The sequence below is a fragment of the Trichomycterus rosablanca genome, chromosome 1 (genome assembly GCF_030014385.1).
Source record: "Trichomycterus rosablanca isolate fTriRos1 chromosome 1, fTriRos1.hap1, whole genome shotgun sequence".
Lineage (NCBI taxonomy): Eukaryota > Metazoa > Chordata > Actinopteri > Siluriformes > Trichomycteridae > Trichomycterus > Trichomycterus rosablanca.
In genome coordinates, this window is record NC_085988.1 from 27,738,947 (window position 1) to 27,763,028 (window position 24,082).

Consider the following 24,082-nt stretch of genomic DNA (forward strand, 5'->3'; position numbering starts at 1 on the left):
AGCTTAGTAGTCATACTGTGCTTTACCCCATTGTCCAATAGCCAATGGAACAAGATGAGAGTGAAACCAGCAAACTAAAATAAATGGTTCCAGATGTGCATACTGTATACCACTGCAGCTAATGCTAATCATACCAGATACAACAGTTACAAATCCTATTCAATTAGGACAGTTGTAAGTAGTAGAAAGTAGTGTTGCTGGCTGGTAAATGTGAACAAATTGCCTTTTTATAAACCTAGTGCTTCTATAATAAATGCAAAAATAATGTAATCCCCTAATCAGATTAACTTTTTTCCTTCTCGACTCCATGTTGAGCATGGCTGGAATTGTAGGCCTTAACTATATTACACACATGTTTTAGCACATGATAATGTTATGGGTCTGAGTAAAAGATCAGACTAAATTCTGATTTTGATTGACCACAAATCCAGCATTAATTCTAATCACAAACTCTCTAAAAGTGGTTAAACCCCCAGAGACACGTGAAGCAAATAAAATTATGCTATCCATAATAGGAGGTTATGCTGTACATTAAGTTAGAGAGGATGGACCCAAATAAACAAAGCTGCCACATTTTCAATTAATTGCTCCTCACATTTTTTTTCTGGCCACGTCAGCGTCCTGGCACTCTACAGCCGACAGAGCAATCAGCATCTGTGCAGCGTAGTATGTAGCCATGATGATAGCACGCGAGTGGGGCACTGGAAAGCAAAACTTGTTGACAGCAATGGTGAGGTCTGACACCATGAAGAGAACGGCTCCCAGACAGGCAGACAGCTTGGTCCACGTCCACAGGTCATTTGCAAGCTGCACGCCGGCGATGGCTCTCCAGCCCATGAATCCAATCAGAGCGATGTAAACGGCCACTAGGTAGGTAAAGGGAGCAGACAGGTAGGGATAGAGCATGGTGTAGCACAGTCCTGTAATAGTGCCGATGACCAGGCCTGCAGGTAGGTTGATTGGTTTCATCCCAAACGCAGATGAGTACAGGATGTGTGTGATGCCAAACATAAGCAGCCCTGTAAACAAAAGTTAAATGATTTGACTAAAGACAAAAAGCAATGAAAAGAACAATTGCTACAGAATTACATAAAGAAGCAGAATCAAATTACGGTAAAAAAAAGATTTGGTAACACTTTACTTGAAAATTGCATCATAGACTGAGTTCATAATGGATTATGGCCAATTACATAGATGGATGGATGGATGGATGGAGAGACAGACAGAAAGATACTTTATTGATCTCAAAGAAAATTTACAATTACCATTACTAGTAATTGCCATGATTTCTACCATAATTATTCTACTTACATTCTACTTACACTTCAACTGAAGCCACTTGGATTTTATTCCAGTACACAGGTTACTCAGTGCATGTCAACCATTTATCCGACTACTTTTTTACAACTGAACATAAATATGCCTTTATCTGCCACACACCTTCAATAAAAGCAACTAACATCTGGTTTAAGCAGTAAAAGTTGAAGGTCCTTATTAAGGCCTCAACAGTAGTGAAGCCAGTATGTGGACTAACAACCTTTCTGTCATTTACTAATACAATAGTCTGTATACAATCCAATCAATTGAAGGCTGAGAGTCCTGCTCAATGGTTCAACAGTGGAAACCTGTCAGCGGTACTACTGCCCTGTGATGCAGCATCAATACATTTACCAGCCAGTTTTAGGCTGATATATACAGTATATATATATATACCAGCTATATTTTTAAAACTATTGTGCTTTTTTACTAACAAAAAGTAAACATAGTTTTAACTATATCACTATATACTGTTATGTGTGTTAAATTGACCAATAAAACTATTTAAATACTTACTAAGTTATTTAAGTGAAAAAGTGGTGATTCTATCTCCTCATTACTAGGAAATGTGGTGAAAATAACAGCTTCACTGCATAAAATGTTATAAAGAAAAGTCTATTATAACAGCCCTACCTAATTCATGGCCGAGAAAATCGCTTCACAAACCGTGAAATGAGCTGCTTCCCGTGTAATATTCAATTTGCTGTGAAATCCAAAATTTAAGGTTTGTGTTTAGCAATTAAAAAAAAATTTTCGCGTAGCATATAAGTGCCTGGTTAATTTGCCCTATGAGGCGGTCCTAGCAAACCCATGGCAAAGAGTTAACAATCGGGTTAAAATGTCCAAGATGTCAAAGTCTAAAGCAGCTAAAAACACGACTTGGGTAAGTGAGTTTGGAAAACAACCAACCAATTTTTTTCTTCTGTGTTTTTGGACGCACCGCTAAAACACAGAAGAGAATTTTCAAACATGAAGCCTCGCACCATTGCTGGATGCTTTAGGTTAACCATTATTCCACCATTAAGGTAGGCTGTGCTGTGTATTGTAGCTTCCATTTATTCTATCATTGAATTTATGAGTGTTATTTGATGACTGTTGTGAAATGTGTCACTTTTCTTTAAAAAAACGAGGTGTTTCAATTATTTCTGTACGTAAGAAGAAAATAACATAATGCCTTTATTTGTCTATATACATATACAGGTGTACAGTACAACGAAATTCTTTTTTCACATATCCCATCTTGTTTGGAAGCTGGGGTCAGAGCGCAGGGTCAGCCATTGTACGGTGCCCCTGAAGCTGAGAGGGTTAAGGGCCTTGCTCAAGGGCCTAACAATGGCTGCATGGCAGAGCTGGGATTCAAACTCTCAACCTTAAAAAATTGTAAAAAATTTTTTTACCATAATAAGTATTATAATCCACACAGTGACATTACCAGGACTATCAGGCTCTGTGGCTGATTATTTTTTAGGGACATTTCCTTTTTTTTTATTTTTGCTCTACTCAGCCCCTTTGGAACATTATCTTACTCGTTTGGATCTGGACATTTAAGTAAAGTGTTACCAAAGGTTTTATAGAACATGATGCATGCTTCTACAAAATACACTCTCTGCTACACATCAGCAATGTACCAAAGTCACAGAATAAAGAGATGAATTTACCATGGCTAAAATAGCCCTGCTCCTGCCAGATTAGAAAAGCATCTCCAAGAGCTGAGAATATGAGCCCTGCCAGTATCTTTCGGGCGCTTGAGTGGGCTCCTAAAAAGTTGAATCCATGTGCCAGCAGGAAAACCCAGAGGCAGAAGATGGGCAAGCATTTAATGAGGGCACTAAACCAAGATGGACTGGAAGTGGGAAGCCACAGCACAAAGTAGACACAGGTGGCTTTGAAGAATGGAACCAGTTTTGGGCCCTCACTCTTCACCTGCACAGAACAGACAAAACAAGAGGCGAAATGTAATGAAATAGTACGTATTCAAAGAACATATAAATGTTTCTAAATTATTAGCATTATTTGTATCTTCACATGAGTTAATAAAATCCTGAATATACTAACTTAATTTATAATTCATTTTTGGCATTACGGAGAGATGAATTAATGATTACATTTAGTTAATAAAGAATTTTAGTCAAATACAAAAGAAAAAAAGATAAATTAAATGCAGGAATAATCAGACCAAAAGAGAAACATTTAAAAGTTATTATTTTTGTAAAACAAGCATGGCGCGGGAGGAAGAGAGGGAGGAAAGGAGGGAGGTGGGTGAATGTCCAGACCACAGTGTTCTAGTTTTCTTTGGCAGTAAACATTGAGAAGAAGCTTTTCAAAACTGAACAATCCTGCAATTCAAATGATGTCCTTAAACCTAAAAACCTGCACTTTAAATGAGTCAGAAAACATGGCAAAAGGCACAAGCAAAGTAACCAACACTATTGCAAAACGGCATATTTGTTTAATGCCCTGGGGTCAAATCCCAAGGCACATGCATTTCAGAAACCCAACTTAACGTGGTATGCCTAAAGCACAGACTACAGTGTGAAGAAACAAGTATTCAATCACTTTTGATTGTAATATTTAATATACTTTTATTGCATATGTCTAAATCCGCACAAATGTCTTTTGATTTTACACTTTAAAAAATTGATTAATTAAACTGCAATTTAACTTTGACCAATCTTTCTTGCGAAATTGTCTTCAATTCCCCCAATAATTCTCTCCTTAATTTCTAAATACTAAATACATTTTTATCAGGATAAAAGTCAGGAGAATACCTATGTCATGGAAGCACCTATATTGCTCAATTCATGTTTTTGTATCATGTTTTTTTTTTAATAAGCTTTGCCCTAATAAATCTTGCAAAGAGACAGTCCATTGCAGAGGGGCTGCCCACAATTGCCTCCAGCAACTTTACTTTAGGTTTCTATACCGTTACATCTCCGTTTACATATGGAGATGTGAAGTAAAGGGAACTTTATGGGAAAGGGTATAGAACTTGTATTTAAAGAAAATTCTATATATAATAATGTGAATACAACCCCCACTTTTGCACCATTGCATAAAATGCAGTAAAAAGAAGAATCAGTAACTTGTTTGTTCTCTCTCAAAAGAAGAAAGAAAAGATCCAATGTTTTCACAGATCAACTTCATGGTATTTTGTAAACAGAAACTAAATTTGATGCCTGCAACACACTCCATAGGCAAAATAAGAGTGAAACATTACAGTGTTCCTCAATAAGCAGGTGAATTGGTAACAGGTGAGGGAATCATGATTGGGTCTTTACAAGCAATGATGGGATCACTTTGTGCAAAACTTCAGGAAAGAATTACCAATCAATTAAAAAAAATTATATAAGATTGTAAATAATTTAGTCTTTCACCATCTACTGTTTATAATATTGTGATTCTAGAGAGATCTCTGTCCATGTATGGCAAAGCCAAAAACCACTGTTGAATGTGTGTGACATTTGAGCTCTCAGACGGTATTGAATGAGAAACCGTAATGCTACTGTGATAAATATAGCCACATGGGCTTGGGACTACTTCAGAAAACCTTAGTCACTTAACACAGTCCACCACTTGATGGAACACATGGGTAAACACATTTTTGACAAAGACAGTTACAGGCACATGCAGGACAATTTGTTTGCTGTATATTGAGTGCATGTCAGTCAGACTACATACAAATAACAGACAATAGATGTATGCATAAAGGTGCGGGTTTGCTCATGTAATATTCTGGCATTATAACTTTACTTAAAACAATCTAAAGACAGATCCAGCATTTACATAGTATGTAAATATGTTCCTGAATTTACAAACCCTTTGATTACAAATATTGGGACAGGGGCATGTGTTACATCATTTACATTTTCAGCATTTAGCAGACACCTTTATCCAAAGCGACTTACATTACAGTTACAGTATACAGTCTGAGCAACTGAGGGTTAAGGGCCCAACAGCAGCAATCTAGCAGTGGTGGGGCTTGAACCAGCAACCTTTGAATTACTAGTCCAGTGCCTTAACCACTAGGCTATAGCTTACATCACTTTTCCTTTAACAATGTAACTGAGTACACCAATTGTTGTAGTTGAAAACAGTCCATTGTTGTACATTGTGTTTCAGAATTTGCTACTCTGACTGGTCTGTGACTAAGCAGCCCCATACAAAGAAAAGTTTGATGCACTTTGTTTTGTGCTACATTCTCATCACCAGTGTTAAAATTATCTGCAATTTCAGCCACAGTAGCCCTTCCTGTTGGTCTTTACCAGACCCCATAGACTTTATGTCCTCTATTAACAATGAGTATTGAGTCACAAACAGCCTGTAGGCGGTTTGTGGCTTGTCCTTTTCTGGAACACTATTGGTGGTCACTTACCACCTATAAGCACCCCTTGCTATTTCAGAGATGATTTAACCAAGTTATCTGGCCATAAAATTGGGCCCTTATCAAAGTCACGCAGGTCTATACACCTGCCTCTATCTGCTGCATTCAACATCTGTACTATGAGTAACTACCATCAGCTCAGCATTTAATACATCCATCATCATGACATTCACATTTTTTTAATAATAACTTTTAGTTCAATTTAATTTTGTGTATGTATGATTTGTCTAAATCCTATTTATTCAAATTATTCTCCAGGCCACCCAAGGAGGATGGGTCTTTGCTGAGTCTGGTTCCTCTCAAGGTTTCTTCTGAAGGGATTTTGAAGGGAGTTTTTCCTTGCCACCGTCACCCTCGGCTTGCTCAACAGGGGTTTTAGGTATGTTGGTCCTGGATTCTGTAAAGTTGCTTTGAGATAATGTTCATTGTAAAAAGTGCTATACAAATAAATTTGACTTGACTACTGTTTCATATAGTTTACTTCTTGTATCATGATGCAAACTATACATTAAATAAGTGTGTCCTTCACAAGCATTTATTTAGAGAAGCAATGTGCACTCTCATATTCACTAAAACAAAACATAAAAAATAATACCAGCTATTTTACTCATTTAAAAAGATACTATTAGAAAATTAGCTTGCACATTATATGTCTTAATTTGCTTTTATACATGCAGGTTCTTAGTAGATCTAAGGCTAATCTTTAGAAATGCTGGTGCTATTAAAGCCTGTGGTGTTCTACATTTCTTGCTTGGCTCATGTAAGAAAGCTAATATAATATTAGCATCATGTACTGACCTCTGTTTAGAGCTGTGATATCTGTATCATATAAAAAAAAATGTGGTGTTAAAACAGCCCACCTACATAGTCCTTAATTTTATGAAAATAGATCAAGTGCCAACCATGCTTTTGTCAGCTTACGTAATTAAAGGGACAGGCTAAATAATTAAAAATGTCAACTGATACAACCTGTCACATAATATTTTGTTAATTATTTATACCCTAAATAAAACACAATGGAAAATATTTTAATTCCCCTACTGTATAAATATAAATGTTCCAGCAGTAGATGTGGCGATGCCTGTAAGGAGGCTGGTGAGCACGTGTGGAACAGACTCACCAACAGAGGGATTCTGAACCCAAAAGCAGAACAGGGCTGAGCAAGTGCTTGAGACAAGGGGGATAAAGTAAAGAAAATTAGATCACCCGATAACCAGGAAAAGATGTCAGACTGTAGGGCATGAGAATTAGACTTCCCACAATCTAAATGGTACTATGGCCCGGCCCACTGTGGGTAAACATTTATTTATACAGCACTTTTCCAAAATACACTACAAAATGCTTTACAATGAAGATAAAACATTTATTAAAATAAACATAATACAAATTTCGCACACAGTAGTAAAAAGACTAGATGTGTTCACCCACAAAGGCTAATGCATACAGATGTGTCTTAATCCTTAACACAGCACGTCTAATAACCAAACTATTTCATAACTTGGGGACTAAGCCGCAAAAGCACAATCGCCTTTTCATTTCTGCTTTTTTCCTGGGACTACTAAGTAAGCCTGGCTGAAGAACCTTAATGCCTTAGCATTTGAATACAGAATTACAAACTCAGAATTATATTCAGGACCATCTCCACCACCTGTTATGTCAGGCCCAAGATGTTAAAATTTACCCTACAAGCTACAGGTAGCCAATGGTGCTAGTACTGGTATAATTTGACAATAATATAGCATTAAATAAAAGTAGTTTAGCAGTCAAGCAGTGGATTTTACATTCATTATTAAACTTCACCCCACCAGACCAAAATATAGATTTTCCAGTATATGCGCAGGTAGGTAAAAGTGTAGAAACCAGCTGCAGCCAAACATACCACTCCCATCCACTAAGACTAAATGGAAGAAAGTGCTAGGTGGGACAGCGACCGTGTTCAGTCAACCAGCTAGTCTGCCCACGCAGCCGAAATCACAATGCCTCTCTCCCAGTGCTAAGCTAGAAAAAGGCAAACAAGCGTGTCTTAGAGGGGAAGAGGGTCTGTATAGCAAAGTGACTCTGTGATGAATTAAACGGAGACTTGGTGAAAAGATTCGGTCAAAGAAGTAATGGCTTACGTAATGTGGAAGTGAGTGTAAATAAACAACGCTTTGAAGGCATTGGTAGCAAAGAGAACTCTTGAGTGACTCAGCACTGTGTGGGTGTTCTGGGTTTCCTTAAATACCCTCAGATTCAGGTGCTAAGAGTTAGCGCTGATTAGCGCTGCAGCGCCTGGCATTTGTAGTTCGCTTGGAACCACAATCGGGCAATCTACACTTCCTGCCACACAAGGAACCCATCGACCCATTAAAGAGCTATTCTAAAAACAATACCACCCCCTCAAAAAAAAAACTGTAATATTTTCTGCTTCACTGTTTCCTATGAAAAGGCATCAGTACTATATGAAAACATGAAACAAATTATTCCTAAATTTGCATCAGAATATTCTTTTTATATGCATCTCTGTATGCACACTCTGAAATTAATAACACATAATGCATTCAATAATACAACTCTGTGTGAGTAATAATGAAAGGAAGGACTAATTATTATTATGTATTAGGATTTTAACATCATGTTTCACACTGTTTGGTTTACATTCATGACAGAACGGGTGGTTACTGGTTACACAAGATTCATCAGTTCACAAGTTCAATGTCAAACACAGTCATGGACAATTTTGTATTGCCAATTCACCTTATTTGCATGTTTACTGTGGGAGGAAACCCACACAGACACGGGGTGAACATGCAAACTTTACACAGAAAGGACCTGGACCGCCCCACCTGGGGATTGAACCCAGGACCGAAAGGACTAATTAAATCCAAATCACAGCCTAAAAGATAAACACTACTAAAGGTGGACTATTACACAGAAAGAAAATCTTGAACAGAAAGATCAGATCTTATTTTTGCATTTAATGTTTTGTTTTCTAACACCTTCATTATAGGTGTATTTACACAATCCATATATTTATAAACAATTTCATCTTTTGAATATGTCACATCAATATATTTTAACTTTAATCTAGTCATTTCCTGTGTATGATTCCAACTCTTCTGCCTCCTGCATTATCCCCCCTCCTGACCAAGAAGAGCCACAGACACACCAACACACTCCTCTCCAACACACATGCAGTCAGTGGCATATATCGTTTCTTTTCACCTTCTTCCTTTGCTCAGGTATGGCCAAATGTGCATGTTAGACACCCAGCTAGATCGATAGCACAGCTGAGATATGAATTTGAGAGGTCAAGATCTCTGCATTGGTGGGCTAATGCATTACACGTGTTGAAAGGTTTATTAAAACATTTATAAGCACATTTTATAAGGTTAACCTTTAAAAAAGACCCCAGTTGACCTTTGTGGTTTCTATTTTTTTTTTAAACCAAATTATATTAATGGTTCATAAGAAACCTCCCTTCCCCAATCAATCTAACCAAAAACAGGTTGAGGGTGCATTGGAAGAGCTTAAAAATCTTCTCAAGTCAGCCCCAGTTTTTAGACTGCCAGAAGCCAAGGCCTCATTCATCATCAAATTGGATGCCTTCAATGTAAAAAAAGGAAAAGTACTTTCTTAATGCACAGGACATGACAACACCTTTCTACCCTGCTCACCAACTGTCCCAAGGTATAAGACATTATGAAGTTGGGAACAGTAACAACAGTCAAGCAGCTACTAACAGTCAAGCTCACTCTTTGATCGGGAAGGACAAAACATTTTTTAAAATAATTGATTCAGGGGTTCTTATTTTATTCATATACTGTATGTAATATGTGTAATATAAAACTATTAAAAACATTTGCATTTAAACTTTTAATTTCTGAATTCTTTTTAAAAAAAGAATAAAATATATTTAACACAGTGAATATACTGTATTATTACAGACAGAAAGTCACAGTTTAGCTGCATAGCATGTAATCTAAACACGTGTATATGTACACAACATTAATATTAGATTTGTGTATATTATTAGAATGTTGTAGCTTAAAATAGTGAATTGTTTAAAAAGCATAAGCATTAGCACTGTTAAGGAACACGACTGCTTGACTTCTTGGCCTGTTAGTGGAAATTTTGAACTAAATCTGTTCTGTTCCAGTGGAAAAAGGCTATTGTTAGTAAGTATATATCTTAATCAGTTTGTACCATTGCAGTCTGGGAAAGGTCAGAGTAAGCTTCACAGAACACAGTAAACTACATCTTTTTCGGTTGTTACATTTCTGTTAAGAATCATTTATACTAATCATGTTCCTTTGGACCCTGGATCATGTAAAGAATTATATAGAAAAAATATATGTATTATTTTTTAACCTGGTTAAATAAACCTTACCTATGCCAAAGTCTTTAGTGTGTGTATTTAAAAAAATATGCATATTTTTGGATATTTATACACCGATCAGCCATAACATTAAAACCACCTCCTTGTTTCTACACTCACTGTCCATTTTATCAGCTCCACTTATAGAAGCACTTTGTAGTTCTACAATTACTGACTGTAGTCCATCTGTTTCTCTACATACCTTTTTAGCCGGCTTTCACCCTGTTCTTCAATGGTCAGGACCCCCACAGGACCACCACAGAGCAGGTTCTATTTAGGTGGTGGATCATTCTCAGCACAGCAGTGACACTGACATGGTGGTGGTGTGTTTAGTGTGTGTTGTGCTGGTATGAGTGGATAAGACACAGCAATGCTAATGGAGTTTTTAAACACCTCACTGTCACTGCTGGACTGAGAATAGTCCACCAACCAAAAATATACAGCCAACAGCGCCCCGTGGGCAGCGTCCTGTGACCACTGATGAAGGTCTAAAAGATGACCAACACAAACAGCAGCAATAGATGTGTGTACATCTACAAGGTGGACCAACTAGGTAGGAGTGTCTAATAGAGTGGACAGTGAGTGGACACTGTATTTAAAAACTCCAGCAGTGTTGCTGTGTCTGATCCACTCATACCAGCACAACACACACTAACACACCACCACCATGTCAATGTCACTGCAGTGCTGAGAATGATCCACCACCTAAATAATACCTGCTCTGTGGCATTAAAGAACAGGGTAAAAGCAAGCTAAAAAAAAAGGTATGTAGAGAAACAGATGGACTTCAGTCAGTAATTGTAGAACTTCAAATTGGAGCTGATAAAATGGACAGTGAGTGTAGAAACAAGGAGGTGGCTTTAATGTTATGGCTGATCGGTGTATATCTATAATAATATATCTGCATGTAGTATTAAATTTTTAAACTGATATTTATGATAAATTCAAAAAGGATACAATTTACAGCATTTATGGGATTTAGCAGACACTTTTATCCGAACACAACTTACAGTTGTGACCAAACACAATACAAGCAGTTGTAAGGTTAAGAGTCTTGTTCAGGAGCCCAACAGTAGCAACATGGTGGGGTTTGAATAGAATAGAATAGAATGGAACGCCTTTATTTATCATATATACAGTGTATCACAAAAGTGAGTACACCCCTCACATTTCTGCAGATATTTAAGTATATCTTTTCATGGGACAACACTGACAAAATGACACTTTGACACAATGAAAAGTAGTCTGTGTGCAGCTTATATAACAGTGTAAATTTATTCTTCCCTCAAAATAACTCAATATACAGCCATTAATGTCTAAACCACCGGCAACAAAAGTGAGTACACCCCTAAGAGACTACACCCCTAAATGTATAAATTGAGCACTGCTTGTCATTTTCCCTCCAAAATGTCATGTGATTTGTTAGTGTTAGTAGGTCTCAGGTGTGCATAGGGAGCAGGTGTGTTCAATTTAGTAGTACAGCTCTCACACTCTCTCATACTGGTCACTGAAAGTTCCAACATGGCACCTCATGGCAAAGAACTCTCTGAGGATCTTAAAAGACGAATTGTTGCGCTACATGAAGATGGCCAAGGCTACAGGAAGATTGCCAACACCCTGAAACTGAGCTGCAGCACAGTGGCCAAGATCATCCAGCGTTTTAAAAGAGCAGGGTCCACTCAGAACAGACCTCGCGTTGGTCGTCCAAAGAAGCTGAGTGCACGTGCTCAGCGTCACATCCAACTGCTGTCTTTGAAAGATAGGTGCAGGAGTGCTGTCAGCATTGCTGCAGAGATTGAAAAGGTGGGGGGTCAGCCTGTCAGTGCTCAGACCATACGCCGCACACTACATCAAATTGGTCTGCATGGCTGTCACCCCAGAAGGAAGCCTCTTCTGAAGTCTCTACACAAGAAAGCCTGCAAACAGTTTGCTGAAGACATGTCAACAAAGGACATGGATTACTGGAACCATGTCCTATGGTCTGATGAGACCAAGATTAATTTGTTTGGTTCAGATGGTCTCAAGCATGTGTGGCGGCAATCAGGTGAGGAGTACAAAGATAAGTGTGTCATGCCTACAGTCAAGCATGGTGGTGGGAATGCCATGGTCTGGGGCTGCATGAGTGCAGCAGGTGTTGGGGAGTTACATTTCATTGAGGGACACATGAACTCCAATATGTACTGTGAAATACTGAAGCAGAGCATGATCCCCTCCCTCCGGAAACTGGGTCGCAGGGCAGTGTTCCAGCATGATAATGACCCCAAACACACCTCTAAGACGACCACTGCTTTATTGAAGAGGCTGAGGGTAAAGGTGATGGACTGGCCAAGCATGTCTCCAGACCTAAACCCAATAGAACATCTTTGGGGCATCCTCAAGCGGAAGGTGGAGGAGCGCAAAGTCTCGAATATCCGCCAGCTCCGTGATGTCGTCATGGAGGAGTGGAAAAGCATTCCAGTGGCAACCTGTGAAGCTCTGGTAAACTCCATGCCCAGGAGAGTTAAGGCAGTTCTGGGAAATAATGGTGGCCACACAAAATATTGACACTTCAGGAACTTTCACTAAGGGGTGTACTCACTTTTGTTGCCGGTGGTTTAGACATTAATGGCTGTATATTGAGTTATTTTGAGGGAAGAATACATTTACACTGTTATATAAGCTGCACACAGACTACTGTTCATTGTGTCAAAGTGTCATTTTGTCAGTGTTGTCCCATGAAAAGATATACTTAAATATCTGCAGAAATGTGAGGGGTGTACTCACTTTTGTGATACACTGTACATATACAGGTGAACAACAAGGGTACAACAAAATTATTTATTTGCATATCCCAGCTTGTTTGGAAGCTAGGGTTTGGAAGCGTAGGGTCAGCCATTGCATGCCGCCCCTGGAGCAGACAGGGTTAAGGGCCTTGCTCAAGGGCTCAACAGTGGCTGCAAGGCAGAGCTGGGATTCGAACTCTCAACCTTTCAACGGATAGCCCAAAGCTCTACCCACTAGGCTACCACTGTCCCAATCAGCAGCTGAATCAGCAACCTTTAGATTTCTAGTCCAGTACTGTTACTGCTATAGTGCAGTAAAAGGAACAGAATTATTTAGCCTATGCAGTGCACTATACATGCTGACTACTCAAGGTGCAATGTAACAGTATTCAATATTCTATTTACAGCACTATATCTGTTCAGTAAAACTCCATTTGGAATTCAGTGTAAATAAATAGTACCAATTAAATATAGATATTTTATACTGATGGTCCCAACATCGTTATTACAGGGTAATAAGACTCATGACAGCTTCATATCCCTACACATGTGATATTAGGGCTGAACTAACTTTCAGCAGACTTAACCATGGCAGAATACTACTGTCGCTCAAAAAGCACAAAAACAAAAGACCGGATAATCCTAAATAAGTGATTGAAAAGTAATAAAAATTTGAAACCACCAATGCTTACAGCAAAACTCAAGAACAAAGAAAACAGATTACAGCATTACTGAACTCCACTGTAACATGGTGGCAGCCGTTTATAAGCTGCTCCACATTAGTAGTCATGTTTTTCTGCATGGCCTGTTTTGGCCAGCAGATGGGACACAGAGGCACAATTGTGTGTGATCTGTTAATCTATTTTGATTGACAATCACCTGTGCCTCATGAGTGTTGCTATGCTCCAGGTAAAAGTTCTGCTATACATCACGACTTCTTTCCGCCCCTTTGTTTGCAATCTTACTTTTTACTAAAGCCATAATGCCAGAGCGCTTGCTCCAGTTTTCCGCTGACATGGGATACCAGCATTTTTTTGGCTGTGGCTGTGCAACGTCCCTTTAACAGAGTGGAACCAGCTAGAAAAAAAACACTTCATGTGCAGGAGGCGCCAGCTAAGAGTAGGAGTTCTATTCATGCATAGCCGAGCCGGCAGGTTCTAATAGTTTCCTGTCTGTTCTATTTCTGAGGGCTGGAGCAGCCTATCATATTGTGACATCCATTTCTTACTTTTACACTATCCCTTTTCTATTCACTTTTTTCGTTGTGGGTTGCGAATGCTTTTTTATTTTTCATTTGTTAATTTGTTGATACTAACATGGCCACTGATTTATTTGCGATTGTCCCATTTTCGTAAGTGACCTTTTAAGCCAAATTATTATTCTACCTTCAATAAACATTTGCACCTTAAGTTCTATTTCCATTCTTGTAGATGTGTGGACCTCACATCCCACCCATTTACAAAAAAAAGCTTGCCAGTACATGAACCCAGGATTATGTATTTAAGGTAGGCTGCTCGCTATTCTATCTATGGTTGATTTGCAAGCAGCTCTTGTCTCTTTTGTTTACCTGAATTTTCCTGCAACCTGCAATGAACAAATGCCCTTTATCAATGGCAGTTTCTCCCCCTACCTTCCCCCTTTCACCTGTAGGGATGTGTAACTGCATGGTAGCTGATGGGAGCTTGTCTGTTCTCTCCCTCTTCTCTAATTTTGGCCATATAATGTATGTCATGTCTTACATTTACAGCATTTGGCAGACGCTTTTTATCCAAAGTGACTTACAATTGTGAACAAATACAATGCAAGCAAGTGAGGGTTAAGGGCCTTTGCTTAGGGGCCCAACAGTGGCAGCTTGTTAGTGGTGAGGATTGAACCAACAGCCTTCTGAACACTGATCCAGTACCTTAACCGTGATCTACCACTGCCTATATCCCCAAAAACTTTCCTGAGTTAGATTTTTACTAAAATCACTGTAACAAAAAGAGGTCCACAATAAATTAGAAGGTGCTGGAACACAGATGCCATTGTTCACAGTCATGCAAAAATTGCTTTTTGCGGTGGCTTAGAGGCTGTTCAAGAAGCCCCTGCTCTAAAATAACTACTAAGTTATATATATGTTAATATATATACACCGATCAGCCATAACATTAAAACAACCTGCAAACACTGTCCATCTGTATATATATATATATATATATATATTTATACAGGTATATACAGTGTATCACAAAAGTGAGTACACCCCTCACATTTCTGCAGATATTTAAGTATATCTTTTCATGGGACAACACTGACAAAATGACACTTTGACACAATGAAAAGTAGTCTGTGTGCAGCTTATTTAACAGTGTAAATTTATTCTTCCCTCAAAATAACTCAATATACAGCCATTAATGTCTAAACCACCGGCAACAAAAGTGAGTACACCCCTAAGAGACTACACCCCTAAATGTCCAAATTGAGCACTGCTTGTCATTTTCCCTCCAAAATGTCATGTGATTTGTTAGTGTTACTAGGTCTCAGGTGTGCATAGGGAGCAGGTGTGTTCAATTTAGTAGTACAGCTCTCACACTCTCTCATACTGGTCACTGAAAGTTCCAACATGGCACCTCATGGCAAAGAACTCTCTGAGGATCTTAAAAGACGAATTGTTGCGCTACATGAAGATGGCCAAGGCTACAAGAAGATTGCCAACACCCTGAAACTGAGCTGCAGCACAGTGGCCAAGATCATCCAGCGTTTTAAAAGAGCAGGGTCCACTCAGAACAGACCTCGCGTTGGTCGTCCAAAGAAGCTGAGTGCACGTGCTCAGCATCACATCCAACTGCTGTCTTTGAAAGATAGGCGCAGGAGTGCTGTCAGCATTGCTGCAGAGATTGAAAAGGTGGGGGGTCAGCCTGTCAGTGCTCAGACCATACGCCGCACACTACATCAAATTGGTCTGCATGGCTGTCACCCCAGAAGGAAGCCTCTTCTGAAGTCTCTACACAAGAAAGCCCGCAAACAGTTTGCTGAAGACATGTCAACAAAGGACATGGATTACTGGAACCATGTCCTATGGTCTGATGAGACCAAGATTAATTTGTTTGGTTCAGATGGTCTCAAGCATGTGTGGCGGCAATCAGGTGAGGAGTACAAAGATAAGTGTGTCATGCCTACAGTCAAGCATGGTGGTGGGAATGCCATGGTCTGGGGCTGCATGAGTGCAGCAGGTGTTGGGGAGTTACATTTCATTGAGGGACACATGAACTCCAATATGTACTGTGAAATACTGAAGCAGAGCATGATCCCCTCCCTCCGGAAACTGGGTCGCAGGGCAGTGTTCCAGCATGATGATGACCCCAAACACACCTCTAAGACGACCACTGCTTTATTGAAGAGGCTGAGGGTAAAGGTGATGGACTGGCCAAGCATGTCTCCAGACCTAAACCCAATAGAACATCTTTGGGGCATCCTCAAGCGGAAGGTGGAGGAGCGCAAAGTCTCGAATATCCGCCAGCTCCGTGATGTCGTCATGGAGGAGTGGAAAAGCATTCCAGTGGCAACCTGTGAAGCTCTGGTAAACTCCATGCCCAGGAGAGTTAAGGCAGTTCTGGGAAATAATGGTGGCCACACAAAATATTGACACTTCAGGAACTTTCACTAAGGGGTGTACTCACTTTTGTTGCCGGTGGTTTAGACATTAATGGCTGTATATTGAGTTATTTTGAGGGAAGAATAAATGTACACTGTTATATAAGCTGCACACAGACTACTTTTCATTGTGTCAAAGTGTCATTTTGTCAGTGTTGTCCCATGAAAAGATATACTTAAATATCTGCAGAAATGTGAGGGGTGTACTCACTTTTGTGATACACTGTATATACCGATCAGCCATAACATTAAAACCCCCTGCTTGTTTCTACACACACTGTCCATTTTAATAGCTCCACTTCCCATATAGGTGCACTTTGTAGTTCTACAATTACTGACTGTAGTCCATCTGTTTCTCTGCATACTTTGTTAGCCCCCTTTCATGCTGTTCTTCAATGGTCAGGACTCCATCTATTTCTCTACATACTTTTTTTTTAGCCTGCTTTCACCCTGTTCTTCAATGGTCAGGACCACCCCAGGACCACCACAGAGCAGGTTGGGTGGTGGATCATTCTCAGCACTGCAGTGACAATGACATGGTGGTGGTGTGTTAGTGTGTGTTGTGCTGGTATGAGTGGATAAGACACAGTAGTGCTGATGGAGTTTTTAAACACCTCACTGTCACTGCTGGACTGAGAATAGCCCAGCAACCAAAAATATACAGCCAACAGTGCCCCATGGGCAGCGTCCTGTGACCACTGATGAAGGTCTAGGAGATGACCAACTCAATCAGCAGGAATAGATGAGCGATCATCTCTGACTTTACATGTACAAGGTGGACCAACTAGGTAGGAGTGTCTAATAGAATGGACAGTAAGTGGTATTTAAAAACTCCAGCAGCGCTTCTGTGTCTGATCCACTCATACCAGCACAACACACACTAACACACCACCACCATGTCAGTGTCACTGCAGTGCTGTGAATGATCCACCACCTAAATAATACCTGCTCTGTGGTGGTCCTGTGGTGGTCCTGACCATTGAAGAACAGGGTGAAAGCCGGCTAAAAAAGTATGTAGAGAAATAGCTGGACTACGGTCAGTAATTGTCGAACTACAAAGTGCTTCTATATGGTAAGTGGAGCTGATAAAATGGACAGTGAGTGTAGAAACTAGGAGGTGGTTTTAATGTTATGGCTGATCCGTGTGTATATATATATATATACAGTGTATCACAAAAGTGAGTACGCCCCTCACATTTCTGCAAATATTTCATTATATCTTTTCATGGGACAACACTATAGACATGAAACTTGGATATAACTTAGAGTAGTCAGTGTACAACTTGTATAGCAGTGTAGATTTACTGTCTTCTGAAAATAACTCAACACACAGCCATTAATGTCTAAATAGCTGGCAACATAAGTGAGTACACCCCACAGTGAACATGTCCAAATTGTGCCTAAAGTGTCAATATTTTGTGTGACCACCATTATTATCACTGCCTTAACTCTCCTGGGCATGGAATTCACCAGAGCTGCACAGGTTGCTACTGGAATCCTCTTCCACTCCTCCGTGATGACATCACGGAGCTGGTGGATGTTAGACACCTTAAACTCCTCCACCTTCCACTTGAGGATGCGCCACAGGTGCTCAATTGGGTTTAGTCCATCACCTTTACCTTCAGCTTCCTCAGCAAGGCAGTTGTCATCTTGGAGGTTGTGTTTGGGGTCGTTATCCTGTTGGAAAACTGCCATGAGGCCCAGTTTTCGAAGGGAGGGGATCATGCTCTGTTTCAGAATGTCACAGTACATGTTGGAATTCATGTTCCCTCAATGAACTGCAGCTCCCCAGTGCCAGCAACACTCATGCAGCCCAAGACCATGATGCTACCACCACCATGCTTGACTGTAGGCAAGATACAGTTGTCTTGGTACTTCTCACCAGGGCGCCGCCACACATGCTGGACACCATCTGAGCCAAACAAGTTTATCTTGGTCTCGTCAGACCACAGGGCATTCCAGTAATCCATGTTCTTGGACTGCTTGTCTTCAGCAAACTGTTTGCTGGCTTTCTTGTGCGTCAGCTTCCTTCTGGGATGACGACCATGCAGACCGAGTTGATGCAGTGTGCGGCGTATGGTCTGAGCACTGACAGGCTGACCTCCCACGTCTTCAACCTCTGCAGCAATGCTGGCAGCACTCATGTGTCTATTTTTTAAAGCCAACCTCTGGATATGACGCCGAACACGTGGACTCAACTTCTTTGGTCGACCCTGGCGAAGCCTGTTCCGAGTGGAACCTGTCCTGGAAAACCGCTGTATGACCTTGGCCACCATGCTGTAGCTCAGTTTCAGGGTGTTAGCAATCTTCTTATAGCCCAGGCCATCTTTGTGGAGAGCAACAATTCTATTTCTCACATCCTCAGAGAGTTCTTTGCCATGAGGTGCCATGTTGAATATCCAGTGGCCAGTATGAGAGAATTGTACCCAAAACACCAAATTTAACAGCCCTGCTCCCCATTTACACCTGGGACCTTGACACATGGCACCAGGGAGGGACAACGACACATTTGGGCACAATTTGGACATGTTCACTGTGGGGTGTACTCACTTATGTTGCCAGCTATTTAGACATTAATGGCTGTGTGTTGAGTTATTTTCAGAAGACAGTAAATCTACACTGCTATACAAGTTGTACACTGACTACTCTAAGTTATATCCGAGTTTCATGTCTATAGTGTTGTCCCATGAAAAGATATAATGAAATATTTGCAGAAATGTGAGGGGTGTACTCACTTTCGTGATACACTGTATATATATATATACAGTGTATCACAAAAGTGAGTACACCCCTCACATTTCTGCAGATATTTAAGTATATCTTTTCATGGGACAACACTGACAAAATGACACTTTGACACAATGAAAAGTAGTCTGTGTGCAGCTTATATAACAGTGTAAATTTATTCTTCCCTCAAAATAACTCAATATACAGCCATTAATGTCTAAACCACTGGCAACAAAAGTGAGTACACCCCTTAGTGAAAGTTCCTAAAGTGTCAATATTTTGTGTGGCCAGCATTATTTCCCAGAACTGCCTTAACTCTCCTGGGCATGGAGTTTACCAGAGCTTCACAGGTTGCCACTGGAATGCTTTTCCACTCCTCCATGACGACATCACGGAGCTGGCGGATATTCGAGACTTTGCGCTCCTCCACCTTCCGCTTGAGGATGCCCCAAAGATGTTCTATTGGGTTTAGGTCTGGAGACATGCTTGGCCAGTCCATCACCTTTACCCTCAGCCTCTTCAATAAAGCAGTGGTCGTCTTAGAGGTGTGTTTGGGGTCATTATCATGCTGGAACACTGCCCTGCGACCCAGTTTCCGGAGGGAGGGGATCATGCTCTGCTTCAGTATTTCACAGTACATATTGGAGTTCATGTGTCCCTCAATGAAATGTAACTCCCCAACACCTGCTGCACTCATGCAGCCCCAGACCATGGCATTCCCACCACCATGCTTGACTTAAATATCTGCAGAAATGTGAGGGGTGTACTCACTTTTGTGATACACTGTATATACTGTATATACAGTGTATCACAAAAGTGAGTACACCCCTCACATTTCTGCAGATATTTAAGTATATCTTTTCATGGGACAACACTGACAAAATGACACTTTGACACAATGAAAAGTAGTCTGTGTGCAGCTTATATAACAGTGTAAATTTATTCTTCCCTCAAAATAACTCAATATACAGCCATTAATGTCTTAACCACCGGCAACAAAAGTGAGTACTCTCCTAAGAGACTACACCCCTAAATGTCCAAATTGAGCACTGTTTGTCATTTTCCCTCCAAAATGTCATGTGACTCGTTAGTGTTACTAGGTCTCAGGTGTGCATAGGCAGCAGGTGTGTTCAATTTAGTAGTACAGCTCTCACACTCTCTCATACTGGTCACTGAAAGTTCCAACATGGCACCTCATGGCAAAGAACTCTCTGAGGATCTTAAAAGACGAATTGTTGCGCTACATGAAGATGGCCAAGGCTACAAGAAGATTGCCAACACCCTGAAACTGAGCTGCAGCACAGTGGCCAAGATCATCCAGCGTTTTAACAGAGCAGGGTCCACTCAGAACAGACCTCGCGTTAGTCGTCCAAAGAAGCTGAGTGCACGTGCTCAGCGTCACATCCAACTGCTGTCTTTGAAAGATAGGCGCAGGAGTGCTGTCAGCATTGCTGCAGAGATTGAAAAGGTGGGGGGTCAGCCTGTCAGTGCTCAGACCATACGCCGCACACTACATCAAATTGATCTGCATGGCTGTCACCCCAGAAGGAAGCCTCTTCTGAAGTCTCTACACAAGAAAGCCCGCAAACAGTTTGCTGAAGACATGTCAACAAAGGACATGGATTACTGGAACCATGTCCTATGGTCTGATGAGACCAAGATTAATTTGTTTGGTTCAGATGGTCTCAAGCATGTGTGGCGGCAATCAGGTGAGGAGTACAAAGATAAGTGTGTCATGCCTACAGTCAAGCATGGTGGTGGGAATGCCATGGTCTGGGGCTGCATGGGTGCAGCAGGTGTTGGGGAGTTACATTTCATTGAGGGACACGAGCTCCAATATGTACTGTGAAATACTGAAGCAGAGCATGATCCCCTCCCTCCGGAAACTGGGTCGCAGGGCAGTGTTTCAGCATGATAATGACCCCAAACACACCTCTAAGACGACCACTGCTTTATTGAAGAGGCTGAGGGTAAAGGTGATGGACTGGCCAAGCATGTCTCCAGACCTAAACCCAATAGAACATCTTTGGGGCATCCTCAAGCGGAAGGTGGAGGAGCGCAAAGTCTCGAATATCCGCCAGCTCCGTGATGTCGTCATGGAGGAGTGGAAAAGCATTCCAGTGGCAACCTGTGAAGCTCTGGTAAACTCCATGCCCAGAAGAGTTAAGGCAGTTCTGGGAAATAATGGTGGCCACACAAAATCTTGACACTTCAGGAACTTTCACTAAGGGGTGTACTCACTTTTGTTGCCGGTGGTTTAGACATTAATGGCTGAATATTGAGTTATTTTGAGGGAAGAATAAATTTACACTGTTATATAAGCTGCACACAGACTACTTTTCATTGTGTCAAAGTGTCATTTTGTCAGTGTTGTAACATGAAAAGATATACTTAAATATCTGCAGAAATGTGAGGGGTGTACTCACTTTCGTGATACACTGTATATATACACACTCTGTATACACTCTCTCACACACACACAAATGCATAAAGTGTTGCGCCACCTGAGAAGTAATAATAGAAACAATAGAAACATGGATACACTTGGCTTACAAACATTTCAAAGGAAAATGTATTTTTGTACATTGCTTGTATTTCATTGGTTTAGAGCCACCACTTTCCGTGAGGACATCATTTCATGCCTGAAATGTTAGTTAGTTTTAAAAACTGTTCACACTGTCAACATGCCAAATCGAATAACAATGACGAAGAGTAGGAAAGAAGAATTTCATGCTTTTTGTACTGAAGTATCTCAAGTGGACTCGAAATCTGGTGAATAGAACATTGATCAATTTTTGGCAATTTGGATGCAACACAATAATATTAATTAAGGTTTTAATTGTGTGTGCTTTAGACACTATCATGACTACCCACTGTCATGCCCTCCTTTTGGGGTTCTAATGCGTGGCTTGATCCTTGGGGCGATCAGGCGACGCACCACCAAAGGGCGAAAGGGAAGAAATTTTTCTATCACAGCTGTGACTGTTCTGGAGTCTGTCTTGTCTCTGAATATCGTAGTCCAATCAGCGTCGAGTTGTGTTCCGTACAGTACCGCCCCTTTTGGGGCGATTTCAGTCTGACTGAAAATCGCCCCGTATTGCTCTCATAGACTCTCATGTTAAGGCTCTTTTTTTCGAACTGCAGGCGCTGCAATACAATCTGAATGGGTTCCGGGAGGGCTCGCACTTACGTGCTTGCGTCACACGTAACCTGGTGTCGCGATCTCGTCACCATGACTACCATTACCTCAGTTTGAAGCAACTCCATCGTGTAATCAGGATAAATTAGCAATTTAAGAATTAGGGCCATCCAGACCAAATTTTAACATCAAGTATCTACAAAGGGGGGAAAATCATATAAGTTACAAGTAAATTACAAGTAAGTAATGTAATTTTTAAATTGTGAATTGTGATTGCACTTATTGTATCTCCCCAATTGTTTAATCGTACTTCTTTATTCATTGCACATCAGCCCCGATGCCTCTTTATTCTGGATCTGCTGCACCTAAAATAAAATGCTATCTGATGAAGACTAAATTAAATTGTTAGGGTGAGAGCTTTACTTAATTCTATGATTAATGGTAAAGCTGGTCTCTCTCCGTGTTCAAAGTTATTTGTGAGGGCAAACTGACAGATGACTTAAGATGACAGATGTTAATTATTTAAGCTTTAATTTAACCATTGAACGGGTCACCTTGGCCATCATCGCAACAATTGCCCCCCCTGAGAGATTTGGCAGGAGCCGCCACTGCCTCCATTATGGGGTCTGGTGTCCTCCTTTTTTGAGATTACAGCTATAAACTAGAAAAAACGATGGATTAAATACACTTGGCATTGCCTCTGGCAGTGAGATTAGTTACAATCATACATCTTTAAGTTGTGTCTGGGTCTGAAGTTTAGAGCGCATGCGCGAACTATAGCGCAAAAAGAACAGTAGAAAGCGCAGTCACGTGAGCATTTCCTTTCACTGTAGATCCCTTGAAACGCTGCAACAATAAAAAAGCGTGAGAATGTGTCAGTGCTCTGACATTTAACCAGCACTGGCTTAGATCCAAGTCTGACCCTGTGGACAATTCTGGAAATATCGGACTTATGAATGTGAAGAGCAGATTCTGACTGGCACGAAACAAGTGGATGATGCGGGAGGTAAAGTAAAAAAATAAACATGGCCATGCTAATGGTCACGTGTTTATTGTTTATCCACATACATATGAGAACGTGCGCTTAAATAATGTCTGAATAAATTATTTAGCGATCCTGTGATCGATTATTGATCCAAGCTCATCACTCCGTTAAGCTGCATCCTACATTATTATGCAGCCAACTGTCAAACCAAATAAAAAAAACAAAAGATGTAAATGACCTTATGAAGCGGGTTCCACTATTTGTTAAACACAACATCTAACACATCGTTAGAAATAAAAGCCATTTGTTACAGACATATGCGTGTCATATAGATGTATTACTTGTGTGTATAAAATCATCTGTACAGTACGATATATAAATAATACATTACTTACAACGGTAACAGGTGAAACCATGATGTATTAAAATAGATCCTCCGTTGAAAAGAAAGAGCACACGGACGATAAGCACGACAACCGCAGTATTTAGACTCCTTTGTGTAGTAATGTGTTTTTGTCTCTTGTTTGGAACACTTCACAGCATCAGAAGGAGAGAAATCAGCTGTAATGTGGGTGGGGATTGAGAAGCTGAGCTCTGATTGGTCGAAATTGAAAATCTGTCCAATCGAAGAGTGAGGCTTTCAGCGTGGATCTCCGCCCACTAATGGGAGGGATTTCGTGGGGTTATTTACAAGCTCGTGCTGCATGTGTATTTACAGGCTCTGTGTTATGACACCGTTCTATGCTTATCTTGTGTTTCTTTTGGCTCAAAAGGGCCCGTT

The 24,082-nt window shown here is 40.5% G+C and overlaps 1 protein-coding gene across 2 annotated transcripts; it reads right to left on the reverse strand.

The window, feature by feature from the left end:
- Positions 1–410: 410 nt before the first annotated feature.
- tmem86a (transmembrane protein 86A) lies at positions 411–23,771 on the reverse strand. Of its 2 annotated transcripts, none has more exons than XM_063001338.1 (3): positions 23,697–23,771; positions 2,976–3,240; positions 411–1,019 (listed from the first exon to the last, which is right to left on the reverse strand). In XM_063001338.1, the coding sequence occupies exons 1-3, from the start codon at positions 23,715–23,717 to the stop codon at positions 592–594; spliced, it is 714 nt and encodes a 237-aa protein (XP_062857408.1). In that variant the 5' UTR covers positions 23,718–23,771; the 3' UTR covers positions 411–591. The 2 variants fall into 2 exon arrangements, with proteins under 2 accessions (XP_062857408.1, XP_062857417.1); XM_063001347.1 differs by having other exon boundaries at positions 23,700–23,770.
- Between the last annotated feature and the right edge of the window lie 311 nt (positions 23,772–24,082).